The sequence below is a fragment of the Sceloporus occidentalis genome, unplaced genomic scaffold, assembly GCF_023333645.1.
Source record: "Sceloporus occidentalis isolate IW3139 unplaced genomic scaffold, rSceOcc1.0.p SCAF_121, whole genome shotgun sequence".
In the NCBI taxonomy this organism is placed as follows: Eukaryota; Metazoa; Chordata; class Lepidosauria; order Squamata; family Phrynosomatidae; genus Sceloporus; species Sceloporus occidentalis.
The window spans coordinates 1575124-1588939 of record NW_028317101.1 but is presented as its reverse complement, the minus strand read 5'-3'; the positions used below and the strand labels follow the sequence as shown (position 1 = coordinate 1588939).

Sequence of the window (13816 nt, the reverse complement as noted above, 5' to 3'; positions counted from 1 at the left end):
TTTAAAATTAGATTTACTTACCTTCTTAGTTTTTCCATCTCTAGTTCCCTGTGTAGTTCTATGTGCTTAAATGCCAAGCCGATGACTCTGAAACCTTGGACTGTATAATTGTCAAGAGTGTTTACAAAATCGGATGGCACTGTTTGGAAAGGAAATACACAAAATACATTTCAGATTTATCTCAACCACAAATGAAAATGATTATTGGTTGAAAAGCCCATGCTACACATCTCCTAATAAGAGTTTCAGATCTAACTTTTTTAGATCACAGCTTAACAGGGCACAGTTGAAAGAGTAATGAAGGATCTGAGACAAAGTAAAATTCCATTCCGAATAATAATTATATATATATATATATATATATATATATAGTACATATATGCAGCATTTGTTATTTTGTTCTGTTGCAAAACACAAACACACACAATGAACCTATTTTAGGGCCATTTTATATATATATTTATTACTCATTGTTGGAACTACTGGACACTGCATGGGTTGGAGGCCAATCAGGAGATTCAAGACCTGTTAAGGTTTCAGGCATTTATTTAAAAAGAAAACAGAAACCAACTAAAAAGAAAACTAAGAAAACCATATAAAACTCTCCCTCTCTCATTGAACGGTCAGATAAATGGGTTTAAAGCCAAAAACATAACACAAAGGTTACGTGTCTTTAAAGTTTCACTCTTAGGAGTAGGGCCATCTTTAACCTAATGCAAACAAGGCAGATTCCCTTTGCCAGACTTACCTTAATGTCTCACTACTCCTGCCCTGTGCCCTGGGCCCCTCAAAAGTGGCATAGTCAAGAAGTGGAGTCCTGTACAACCACTGGTACAGACAATAATCACAATGTCGGAGCCTAGAAGCAGCTGGCACCCAGACTGAGTAGGGTGTTGATGTGCCAATACAGAGCACATATGCATGCATGAAAATATAAAGCACAATGCCCCATGCATTCTGGACCTCATGTGAGGATGTTAAAGAGTATGGCAAGATATATAATTGTTTTAGTAGTTCATCATTGAGTTAGTTAACTAGTTCATCATAATACCTGTCTCTTGTCTACAAAACTGGATGATCATCTCCGGTGCTCCCTTTAAATACACAGTGAATTTCTCTTCTCCTAAAACTTGAGTTATAACAGACATTCGTTGCAGACTAGAGGAAAAAGGAAACTGATGCAGGATGGTTATTCCATTTACCGAGACCTTTGAGGGAAAAAAAGTTTAATTTAATATTACATCTTTCTTTGCTTTTTTCAGTTATCCTATTTCTCCATGGAAACACAACTCTTAAAACTTTCTGTTGAACTTTGTTTTGGTATAATTTTACCACTGGTCGACAATGGCAATCTTCAAAATGTTCATTTCGAATGATTGTTAATGAAATACATCATCACAGATTAATTAAATAGCAGTGTTCCAAATAACTACTAATTACATTACAAGCATCATTCTTATTTCTTTAGAATGCCCAAGCACTTGCCAGGGATAATTCTACGATCATGTAAAAGGTTATTTAATTCATACTGTGACGATCCAAGGTCACTGAAAGACTAAATGTCTTTGTCTTGTAAGGGCTTTTAAACATTTTGAGCAAATAATAAATACTACACATGGATCAGCTTCTTTAATTTACCCATTGTGCCCTTGACCCTGGTTTTACAAAGGTAGCAGGGCAAGATTTCCCATCTTCCTTTCGGTCTTGAAAGTCTTCAAGTTCCTGTTAAACATAGGTTTTTTTAAAAATTTATAGCATAGTGTCATAGGGTGACCCAGTATTTGTAGGCAGTGAATTTACTGTAGCATATTTTACTGAGAAAACACCGATGACTGATCATATAAAACTAGATTACAGTAATCTGCCTCAGAGTATCAAATTATACATTAAAAAGCAACAAACATAGTAACATCTGGTCCTTGTTGCTGTTTTTTGGAATCCTCTTTTGAGAACAAATGTTTATGGGGAAGCTGCCATTCACTATTACATAACATATAATGGAAGCAAACAGTATAGAAGTGGACGAGTTGCCAGGATTTGGTATTTCAAGACCAAAACCTTGAAATATGATGGGGCAGTGAACGCAATTCTATATAATAAAAAAAAAAGTCAAAACCAGATTCCCAGGCTTTACGTTTTTCCCACTCTCCCTGTTAGTGATAGAAAGTGAGACAGATGTGTAGGGCTAAAACAACTAATCGATAAAATCGATAATGAAAATCTTTATCAACGATTTTCATTATCGATTAATTGAATCGATTTTTATCGATTATAAAAATTATAATCTGACCTCAAACAGAGATCGGATTATAACACTAGAATCCAGATCCCCCGCAACGCTGCAGGGGACCTGGATTCCCCTCACTGTCGGCCGGTCTCTCACTTCCGTCTCTCTCCCCCTCCCATACACCCCTCTGACTCCTCCCCCCTCCCATACATCACTCTGCCTCTCTACCCGGCTCCGTTACTGACTTCATAGAAGCCTCAGCGTAAGTGAAGGGCAGTATCGGAGGCTGTCTGTGCGCATCGTACAGACCCCCACCGGCTGACAGAGAATCATCCTCTCTGTCAGCCGGTGGGGGTCTGCATCGCACAGACAGCCTCCGTTACTCACCTTCACTTACGCTGAGGCTTCTATGAAGCTGCAGTGAAAGTTCCTGTCAGTAACAGAGCCGGGTAGAGAGGCAGAGCGGTGTATGGGAGGGGGGAGGAGTCAGAGGGGTGTATGGGAGCCACCCTCCTATACACCACTCTGGCTCCTCCCCCTCCCATACGGCACTCTGCCTCTCTACCCGGCTCCCTGGTGTCTTGTGAACCTCTGTGGCTGACAGGAGGCAGAGTGGAGTATGGGAGGGGGGAGGAGGCAGAGTGGAGTATGGGAGGTGGGAGGAGGCAAAGTGATGTATGGGAGGGGGAGGGGCCAGAGTGGAGTATGGGAGGGGCAAAGTGGTATATGGTAGGGGGAGGAGGCAGAGTGGAGTATGGGAGGGGGGAGGAGGCAGAGTGGAGTATGGGAGGAGGCAGAGTGGAGTATGGGAGGGGGGAGGAGCCAGAGTGGTGTATGGGAGGGGGGAGGAGCCAGAGTGGTATATGGGAGGGGGAGGAGCCAGAGTGGTGTATGGGTGAGTTATAGTGGTGTATGGGGGGTATTATGAATTTCAGGGCATATAGGCGGTATAAGGCATATCGATATTAGGCATATCGGGGGGCATAAAACATATCTGGGGGTAAAAGGTATATCAGGGGGCTCAGTTGCATATCACTGGCATATAAGAGGTATAAGGCATATATGGGGGCACAGTGGCAAGCTGGGGGTCAGATGTGCATAACCGGGGGCAGTTTGGTAAATAAAAAAAATTTAAACAAGGCTTTTCTCATAGTTTTTATTAAATATGAAAAATAGTTAACATATGAATTAATATTTACTAATAACTTTGTATTTAAACCTAGTTTGAGAAACACTGTGTTTGGGTTCTTGTAGCTTTTATTATTATGTCAGTAAAATAAGAAGGTGAATAGAGAGAGGCCATTGCAATAAAGAGATGAAAGTGTAAATTGTACGTTTTTTTATTACATTATTTTAAATTGAAAAAAAAATTAATTTTTTTATCCGATTAATCGAAAAAATAATCGACCAACTAATCGATTATTAAAATAATCGTTAGTTGCAGCCCTACAGATGTGTTCGCTTTCCACAATGTAAAGATTGGCCTAGAAGGAAAAATCACTGAATAGTGAGACATGGCTTGAGAATACCCGTGAGATGGGTATTTTCCTTCCAAGATAGTAACAAAAATAGTTAAAGGAACAACTCATCCCCATTGGATGGTCCTCTTAGCTTAGAACCTTGTGAGTCCTAATAAAAACAAAGCATTTTAGTGAGTTGTCTACTACTGTTAAACCTGTGGCTTCTACAATCATCTGAGTTTACTGTAAATGGCACCTCTCCATTCAGTCTCACTGAAAGTAACTTTGGGTCTCACGGTCCCCTCAGCAGTTCAGAAACTGAGGCCTAATTTGACAATGCATGAATATGTCACCGCATGAAGGCTGTTGTATGTGACACAAATATTAAACATTACCCATCCAGTTGCTTCAAACATCTTTAAGTCCAATGGATCGCCATGCAATTTTCTATCCAGTAACACCAGAGAATGACAACTGGCCATAGCTCCAAGTAAAGGACACCAGGGTAAATTACAGACCAAGTTTAACGCGCATATTTCCTGAAAACTAAAACTGAAATTCATTGGAGGTATTTATAACACATGCAGTCAAGCAGCCAATATTTTTCTGATCACTATTATGATCATGGAGTAGCTTGAGTAATATTATAGTGAACTTTAGCCAGTGTAATACTTGGCATTTTAAGTATAGTTACCTAATCCTAAAATTAAAACTTTGTTAAGACTCAGTTAAGCAATACATTTTGCGACAAACACATTTGAGGAACTTCTAGATACAAAGGCCCCTGATGCCTTGTGAAGCTATTTGTTGGCTGGATTTTGCAAAAATAAAATAGAGGTAACATGTTTTACAACGGGCATAGCGTAAACCAAAGAATTCACAGCCCAGACAGAAATTGTCTTCTGATTGAGAGGATGTTCAAAATAAAAAAATATTTACCCATTTGAACCAGAAGGAATAACCCCTGTTAAATGTAGTCCGTCCTCTGTTAAAGTACCTGTCTGGATTAAAAAACAAAAACTAGTCAGTGAAAAAAAAAAAAAAAAATAACCACTGTGAAACTTATTTTTCCCTTGGAATTAGTAATGGACAGTACAAACTAAATACAGTACTAGAAGGAATACTTCCATGTCCACCCATCACAAAACAAGAAGCTACATAGCTTCATCTTCTCAATATGAACCAGCAAAGTTTCTATTTGCATTTCGTAGGATGGTGTTATTCTTGCAAAAATGTTTTTTTTCTCTGATGTGACATCAGTCACCTTCTCATTTTACTGTATATATATATATATATATATATATATATATATATATATATATATATATATGATAGATTAATTACCAGTTTCTTTTTTTTCTTAATCATACCGACATCTCGGAATCAATATTCGCACGCAAAAACAGTTGTCAGCTATTTCAAAAATCCTTTCCCATGGTACTCTGCAAAATGTAAATTGTTATTTATATATAGGGCTACATACTTTGTCAAAGCAGAAAAGGTTTATCTGTCCGCACAGACTGATCCGCTGTGGGCTGATGCAGAAAATTCCGTGTTTCTTAAGTCTTGTTTGGGAGTAGAGGGTACAAATGGTCAACGCCGGTGGAAGAGAGACAGGAACAGCTGATGTTGCCATAATAAGTGCCATTAGCACTAAATGACTTGCTGTAGCCTAGGTATATTGTGGGAAAATGTATAAGCATATAAGAATACAAAGATGTTTATTGACCAAACTCCATGCACATAATTACAAGTTGGCTGATCTATTATTCAGTGAAATTTACAGCACATATAGAGGGAGAAATAGAGAGAGTGTGACAGTGAAATATTAACAGTACTTACATCTTTCAGTGAGAAAATGATAGTTGTGTATAAAACTCCAACAACTGAAATTCCTGCAAGAACCAAAATGACCCTGAAGACGTCACGGTGGAGCTTAAAATTTACTGGTTTGGGATACAGAATGGAACGCACAAGGTCACCCTTTGCAGTGTTGAACCCTATCGGGAAAAAATGTTTTTTCGTAAAATTTTAAATTTTTTGTAAGAATAACAATGTTTTATAGATGAAAGAATCACCAGAATTTTATGGGATAGAGTAAGAAATGTATATATACAAAGCTGCTTAGACTTAAGAGGCATCCATTACCTTCTCAAAAATATTATATGTATTTATGTGAAAAACAGAAGCACACTAGTGCCTCTTATCCAAGAGTGTGCTAGGTTATATCCCAAATAAATAATTAAAAATGTATAAGAATACAGAATTAATATGAATGAATAAATATGTAATCAAAAAGTTCATTAAAACATTCAGTGGAGGCGCTTTTGACACTCCTCCACCGAATGTTTTAATGAACATTTTGACTATATAAAGAATAACGGTTTGACTTAAGTAAATTGGGTAAAAAAAAGCACTTTATCGGTCTAAAGATTTATTCATTTTTGTATACTTATACAGTTATTTATTGTATTTATTATTTGGAATATACCCTAGCACCCTCTTGTGGATAAATGGGCACAGTTTTTCCCTTAAAAAAGGCCATTAAAATACAATCTGAATAACAAGTCATTGCAGATGGAGAGGGCTCTTTATATAAGCAATCCTGGGAATTCTCAGGATCTGCCCCAGAGTCTATAGGTATGGTAATTAATAAGCCTCAGATGTAGGTTTTATATCTATTTAAAGAGTGAATGGTATTTCGTAAATACCCCATTTTCTTCTCACTTGTGTGTTTCCTGTATGGCTAGACCAGGCATGTTCAAAGTCCGGCCCGAGGACCAATTGCGGCCCGCGTTCCCGACTGATAAGGCGCCACAGATAAGTTGCCCAAATATAGATCTGTTTTTTTTATATTAAAGGCAGAGTGATTTAACACCCGTTTAGATTTGTCATCCAAGTCACAAAATGAAAAGTATGCCGTTTTCAATAAACTTTGCATAAAATAGTTAATTTGCATTTCATTTTAATGGTTCAAAGAATGTCAGGCAAAATGAGCATTATCCATAACCCCCCCCCATCATTCTAGTACAGGTTGATCTTAGTTTTTTGTTTTTTTTGGAGAGCTCTTCTTTCTCTACTTGCGTGCGCAAAATCAAGGTGAAGAGGTGATCCAGTGATCCTAACTGTGGAGGCCACAGTGGAGTCAAGTACCCAGACTTCTGGGTCTACACTCTCCAAAGGGATATGCAGCCCCTTCCTTCCCACCCAGGCAGAAGCTTAGGGTGGGCCGGATCTTCCTGGATCTCTCTGAGAGGAGACCCACTGAATTCTTCACGTCCACTACAAAACAAGCAAGTCTTTAAAGGAGGAGTGGGGGCCAGAAGACACGGACACTCACCCCCAAAAATAAAGGACATGGGAAATAAAGGAGTCTTCAGGGACCCAGTTCCACTGTGACTTCTGGTGACCCAATGGTGCTTGACTTAAGTCCAATACCTGAAATCATTTGTACGCTGGAAACCGAAAAAACTGAAAAGTGCTGGTGCAAAAATAAGTGCCAGTGAATGTATCACTGGCTGGTAGGATAAAAAGAATCCCCCCACCACCACCACCAGCCTTAGGCCAGGGCAATCTAAGGCTGAGTATATAAAAAAGGTGCATCAAGAGGGGATCCAAGGCGAGTATAGTGTGCTTATGAACCCGTGGAAGTTGAGAGAAGAAAAAAAAAAAAAAGTGTGCCCCCGCACAGTGCCGAGTGCCCCAGCAGATCCATGCCAGGGCACACTATAACAGGCTTGGGCTCTATGATGCTATTCCCAGCTCTAAGGCCAGAAGACCAAGCATTCTCTCTCTCTCACAGGGACTCACTTGATCCTCTCCAAAAGGCCAAGAAGTTGATTTGGCCACTCCTAATGTTCCTGCTATCTCTCTGATGGATTTTTATCTTTGCATTTAGAGCTCCTTTGACCTTTGTGGGTTCACAGCAACAGCTTCCAAATATGAAGGAATATCCCACACCTGTCCATGAAATAGCTTTTCAGTCAATTGTCCAATTACTTCTAGTCCATTACAAAGGGGGGAGCTGTAATTCCTTATCCCTTCCTCTAATTTGGATGTGAATGCCCTCAAATTAAAAATGAGAGACTGCACTCACTATTTAACTGTAACTTGAATTTATTTTGGTAAACAGCCAAAATAACAAAAACTTGCGTCGCTGTCCAAATATTTCCCCACCTAACTATTTATGAGATGTACAACGAGTATAAATTGTTTTTGCTCCTAGGATGCTCATTCAATCCTGTAGAGGTTGAAATATTATAGAAATGGTGAGTGTGTAACAGCTGGGCTTTTACTGGTACCGCTTTCTAACATGGGCATCACTGTAATGCCAGAAATCGCTTCTAACAATATGCAAAGTGAAAGTTCATTTCTTCCTCTTGCTGACATCTAGCTATACAATTGTTAAGTTTGGAAACTTTACACGTTTGTGAATGTTACAAATTGATGTTGAATTATACCGCAACTTGAATTTTAGCTGCAGTGTCTTGTAAAAGTCCTTTAAAAATTTTAATCACATACAGTCATAAATGTAAAAAATATAAACCAGTAAGGTCATAGATGACATATCACCTGTCTGAAGTACCACCGCTTTCACTAGTCCATCAACAGTTGGCTTTGTCTTGATGATTTCTGTTCCACAAAACAATACGTGTCCCCTGTAGTTTTCCCCTATGTGTGTTTTCCAAGGAATGGAGTTGTCATCATGGGGTAGTGGAGCCTTTGTTACAGGAATACTTTCACCTAAACAGCATCACATTATAGCCACCGGTAAAAGAGAGAATAGGTTTACATAATTTAAAGGCAAAAAAGCTGTTTATTTATTAAACATAACACAAATCTAAAGTTAATAAGAATTATAGTTTAAATAATTTGCATGGCAATAATATATGCACTATAGAAAGAGACACAGGAATATATCGGGGGTCACATTGCCCGTGTGAGCATGGGTGTCTAATTGTGTGCGTGTGTGTTAGTGAGTATGAGTAAATGTTTGTAATTTGTGTAAGCATGTCTGCATATATGTGCCAGAGTGTATGTTGGAAAGGGGGAGAAAGGGGCAAAGAAGGCACAGACAAGTTTTTCGGAGGCCAATGATGGCCCATTCCAGCAGTTGGGGGGGCTCAGGGGAATTTTCACACCAGGGCCCTGTGGTTTCTAGTTATGGCCCTGAACACAGACCACTATAGGTTTGTCTATCCCTTAGATCACAGCCAAATCAAAGATTCCTGTGGATGTTAAAAAAAAAAAAAAAAAAAAAAAAAAAAGACACCCATACTTCCTCCTAAGTGGGCAAAAGTTATTATTTATGGCTTAAATAAAAAAAAAAAGAAGTGCAGTCATTAATTTTATTACTACTACTATTGTACCTGTTAGCATTGCTTCATTTATAACACACCCCCCAGTTATCAATATGGCATCGCAAGGTAAATACATCTTCTTCTGTGTTAAAATGATCACATCCCCTGGGACCAAGTGTTCTGATGCTACTTCTTCCATGGCTAAAAAAAGATAAATATATATATTAAAAAAAACTAACGCAAAATGCAAGCATGATTATTTGCACCAGGGTTGGTTGATTCACTTTACAACTATTTTACAGAAGTGCTGCACTAAGCAGGGTCCTAACGCAGGTCCATGCAGTTTCTGTAATTCCCAGGTCTTGGGTTCCCCAAGGTTTCTTGGTGCAGGTGTGACCCCATATAAACCAGCCCTAATCAATGGTTTATTATTGAGCATACACAAGATGGTTGTTAAAATATCACTCAGCAAATACTCAGCAAAATTGAGGGTTTTTTTGCTCCTTGACAGAAGTATGCACTAACTTCAGCTGTTCAATAACATTAAATTTCCATTTAGGTCAAAAACAGAATACATACAGAGGGATGACCCCTTCAATGTATCGACATAAGTGTCGTTCTTACCTCCATTTTTGTGAAGCACAGTGACCATAACATTATTGTGGGATTCAACCATGCTGTGCAGTTTTACAGATTGCTAAAGATTTGAAAGATAAATACAAAATAGATTTAAGGTTAGAAATTTAACAGTACCAACCCAAACATGCAAATTTGAAAAAAGGAAAAAAAAACACTTACCTCCCTTAACATGTAAATTGTGGCAAGAATAGACAGAAGTGTCATGCATATAATCGCCATTGAATACTCAACATATCCAGTTGCCAGCCAAGTACTTAAGGAGTAGACTTCAAAAATATATATTGGATTCAATATCTGTTTTAAATAAATTACAAACACTCATATCTACTTGGTCACTACTTATATTTTTGTTTTTATAAAAAGAAGAAAAGAAAACATTTATGGAAAAGGAAAAATACAGTAACAGATTATTAAGTAAAAATTTTATAAAATTCTTACTTCCTTAAATAGAAGCTTCCATATCGGAGTGATTTCTACTTCAATTGTATTCGGCCCACATAATTGCTGCCTGTACCAAAAATATTTTCACAAATTTTTTTATGAGATTACCCTTAACAAACATACATAATATCCCACCTGTGAAATCTCTCTCAAATGCTCCTTTTCACCACACAGAAAATTACTAAAATACAAATACATTGTGATATCCGGCCTGGATCATTGCAACCTACTTCTATACTTAACACCTCTGCAAGACTAAGTTTCTGATACCATTGCTCTTCACCTGCTGTTCTACTGTGCTAGTCCTCCATAATTAATTACATTTAAACTCCTGATGCAGACTTACAGAGCCTTTAACAATATCGAACTCCACAATATTTCTGATCTTACCTCTAGATACTTTCCCCTGACCACTCTCTTGGTCCTTCATATGACTTCATCTAGCATTAACAACACCTCAGCCCTCCAGGATTAGGGCAAATCCAATTTCTGTGGAATTTCCTGGCCCATTCAGCATAATATGCCCTTCTTACTCTGACTTTGTTATCTGGAAACCCCTCTGTTCAAAGATGCTTACAACCTACCATCCTAATATTATCAACCTGCATCCTGAAGAAACCATTCATCCTCCATCTTTTAAGATCCGCACGCCACTGGCTTCTCCACATGACCCTCACTACATTATAGCATGCATACAAAAGTCTTTTAATTCTGCCATGCAGTCACCAACTTTAGTAATCCGTACACTCCTTGAATGTAATGTAAGGGAAAAAAGGGTCTACACAATAAACAAAGTTCCACGCAGCCATGGATTACATTCAGTATACTAATGCCTGTTTGATGTCTTTGTAGCTGTACAATAATCCATAGAAGCATAGTATTTGAGGCAGAGAAGAACCATTCGGCCCATCTAGTCAGCCTATTTATCCTGATGTAAAGATGAATTCCTTAGTTTTGTCTTACATTCAAAATAGCCATGTGCCTGTCCCATACATGTTTGAATTCTCTTACTGTATCAGCTCCCATTAGACTGTTCCATTCATTCTTCTTATTTCACATAAACCTCTGACCCTCTAGTTTTATGTCCTGTTCAATCCAATTTACAGTACCTTTTTTTTCTAGTACCTGTTTGATCGTTCTTCTCTACTTAATCCAGAACCAAATAATTTATGAATATCTGAACATGAATGATTGTCGTCTAGGACCCTTAAAAGGAAGACATGAGTTAGCTTTTGCTGATATATATAACTAGCTCACCTATGTCACATGTAAAACTCAGTAACTCACCCAATTTTTTTAAACATGCCATCAACTGTATTCCAGACGTAACGTGTTTTTTGTACTGTGATGCATCGTACCTGTAAGAATTTTATAAAAGGACTTAGGTTTTAGTTTGCTTAGTCTATGACTAATTTGTATGTACTGTAATACGATAAAAAATGTACAAGATAACAAGAAGCTACACGGATTTATAACGTATGGGGCACTTGACTAGTGCAGGTGAGTAGTGTAGCAACTAAACCAGATAAAAATAGAAACTATTTTTTTTTTCTAGGGGGGGAATTTCATGTTTGCATGCATTTGTACCCTAGCTGATGCTTTTCCGAACGTCTTCCTGAACAATATTTACTAATTAAATATCGAGTAATGGAATTTCTAATTCCCATATCGATGAGCGTAACACTAACAGGTGCTTTCTTCTCTTCTCCGACCCTCTTTGTAGGGATTTGTAAATCCATCTGATAATCAGTTTGACAGAAAGAACTGACCTGTTCTTTTGCAGATAAAAGGTAGTGACAATATATAAAAGGAGGAATTGTGTCTTTAAAAAGGAATGCAAATCAATGACATAGAAATTAAAAACTAAATCAGAGGTGTCAACGTTTGTTATTTTGAAATATTCATTGTGTGGAATGTGCACTAGTTGTGTGAGTTTTGAACACTCCCAAGCAACAGTTTCCTACATGGAAAAGCTATTAAGATTTACTTATTATGATTATTATTTAACTAGGTGCCAAAAATGCCATATTAACAAATCACATGCATTACTTACAGGTTTTATTAAGTTGATTTGATTGGATTTTTTTTTTGCAGTATTTCCTTGGTCCGAAAAATTTTGTGGCAAATTTGAATGGATTAATATTACCTTCTTCTTAAAATATTTCTTAAACTCATCCTAGATGAAGAAAAAAAAAAAGGTTTGGTAATTTTCCAATATCTCTTACATACAGTATTAAAAACTTAACTACTCAGTATTGACTATTGGTGGCAGAAAATCACTGGCATTTTACTTCTATAATAAAACAGACTTGGGTAACTGAGTAATGTAAGGCGAAGCCAAGGAAGAGGTGCAGACATCCATCGCGTTGTTTTTCAGACTGAAGAGCTCAGTGATGGCTTTAACAGCTTTTTAAAGCTAAATTAATGGCAAAACACCCACTTACCTTAAAAATAAAATACACGGTTGAATATAATTGATTGATAACCAGTGTCACACCCTAGAGGCAACTTGTAAGTTGGTAAGTACATATCATGCATTGTGGCAAAAATCAGGTAATCTCAATAAAACAGAACCTGAGGCTGGCGACAGTAACATGGACACTGTCGATTTTCCAGTACGTTTAAGTTTTGCAATAAGCATAAACAGAAGTCACAGCTTGTTGGCAGGAAACCATATATGAGAAAAGTATTGATTTAAATACTTACAGTAGTCCTGAGCAAAATAACATCAGCTTCCTCCAAGCCACAAGGGACACAGTGACACCAAACATCAATCTCTGGCTTCCAATAAAAGTACAGACGTAGGACCCCAAGAGAAAATATGTACCCAAGAATACAGAGGCTGCTCCGGCACTTTTCAGTCCGATATCCAAACAGTTCCTGTGAATAAATGGGTGAAACAGACATGTGACTCTAAATATATTAAAATCAATTTAACATTTTACTGACAATTTTTCGTGGGCTTGAAATTCTTATCCTGTTATCACAATGGTGTCAATATTGTTCAGATCTAAACCTCAACTGATTTCTCCTAAGGAAGCGACCTTTGAAAAGGGGTATAATACATTGATTACATTGGAGCAAAGGCTGGCCTGTGTGGTCAAATCCAACAGAAGAGCTATTATAGCTCAAATGGCTGAAAGAGTTAATGCTGGTTTTGATAGAAAGGTGTCAGAAAAGACATCACAGTTTGTTGTGTATGGGGCTGCGTAGCCGCAGACCAGTCAGGGTGCCCATGCTGACCCCTGTCCACTGCCGAAAGCACCTACAAAGTTACTACAGCTCTCTTGGTGAACCCATTACATTGGTGGTAGTGATGGGATCCCCCTTGCAAGTGTCCCGGGGGAGTACCAGCAGCAAGCTAAAGATGGTACCAGCACTACAGGACATGTTGGTGCGCAGCAGAGTCGCAAGCTACCTGAATACCTGGATGGAGGCTCTCAGAGTGGACCAGGGTGCCTGGGGAATGGTCCTCCCATCCTCCAACGAATGGCACATGCTACAACTAGATTGGCGAATGCAGCCCCAAGAAGACTTGGTTACTGAGTTGGAGAAATTGCATCCCCTTGAAATGACTGTGGATTGTGAATACCAGGCCCTGTGTTGGCAGGCCGCACAGTGGTGTCCAGAGCTGAAGGATGACTACCTGCCAGAGGGCGATGACTTCGGCGGCCTGGAATCGATAACGGAACTCTTACAGGAGGACCGAGAATTTGGGAGCCTGTGGAGGTATGTATTGTATGCAATGT

General features: G+C 38.4%; 2 protein-coding genes across 2 annotated transcripts in view; both read right to left on the bottom strand.

The window, feature by feature from the left end:
• Positions 1-4169, bottom strand: part of LOC149282204 (putative cation-transporting ATPase 13A4) — a 76432-nt gene extending 72263 nt beyond the window's left edge. The window contains exons 1-4 of the mRNA XM_089498526.1: positions 4083-4169; positions 1639-1722; positions 1052-1208; positions 22-139 (exon numbers count right to left, since the gene is read on the bottom strand). Of these exons, the coding sequence (XP_089354652.1) occupies positions 22-139; positions 1052-1208; positions 1639-1722; positions 4083-4169 (446 nt within the window). The remainder of the gene's footprint in view (positions 1-21; positions 140-1051; positions 1209-1638; positions 1723-4082) is intronic.
• A 453-nt stretch (positions 4170-4622) lies between these two features.
• LOC149282203 (putative cation-transporting ATPase 13A4) lies at positions 4623-12974 on the bottom strand. The gene is made up of 12 exons (XM_089498525.1): positions 12774-12974; positions 12214-12243; positions 11355-11425; positions 11193-11273; positions 10065-10134; positions 9786-9920; positions 9612-9684; positions 9057-9188; positions 8260-8430; positions 5530-5687; positions 5171-5359; positions 4623-4688 (listed from the first exon to the last, which is right to left on the bottom strand). Exons 1-12 carry the CDS (start codon positions 12972-12974, stop codon positions 4623-4625), a joined length of 1377 nt encoding a protein of 458 aa, XP_089354651.1.
• Positions 12975-13816: the final 842 nt, after the last annotated feature.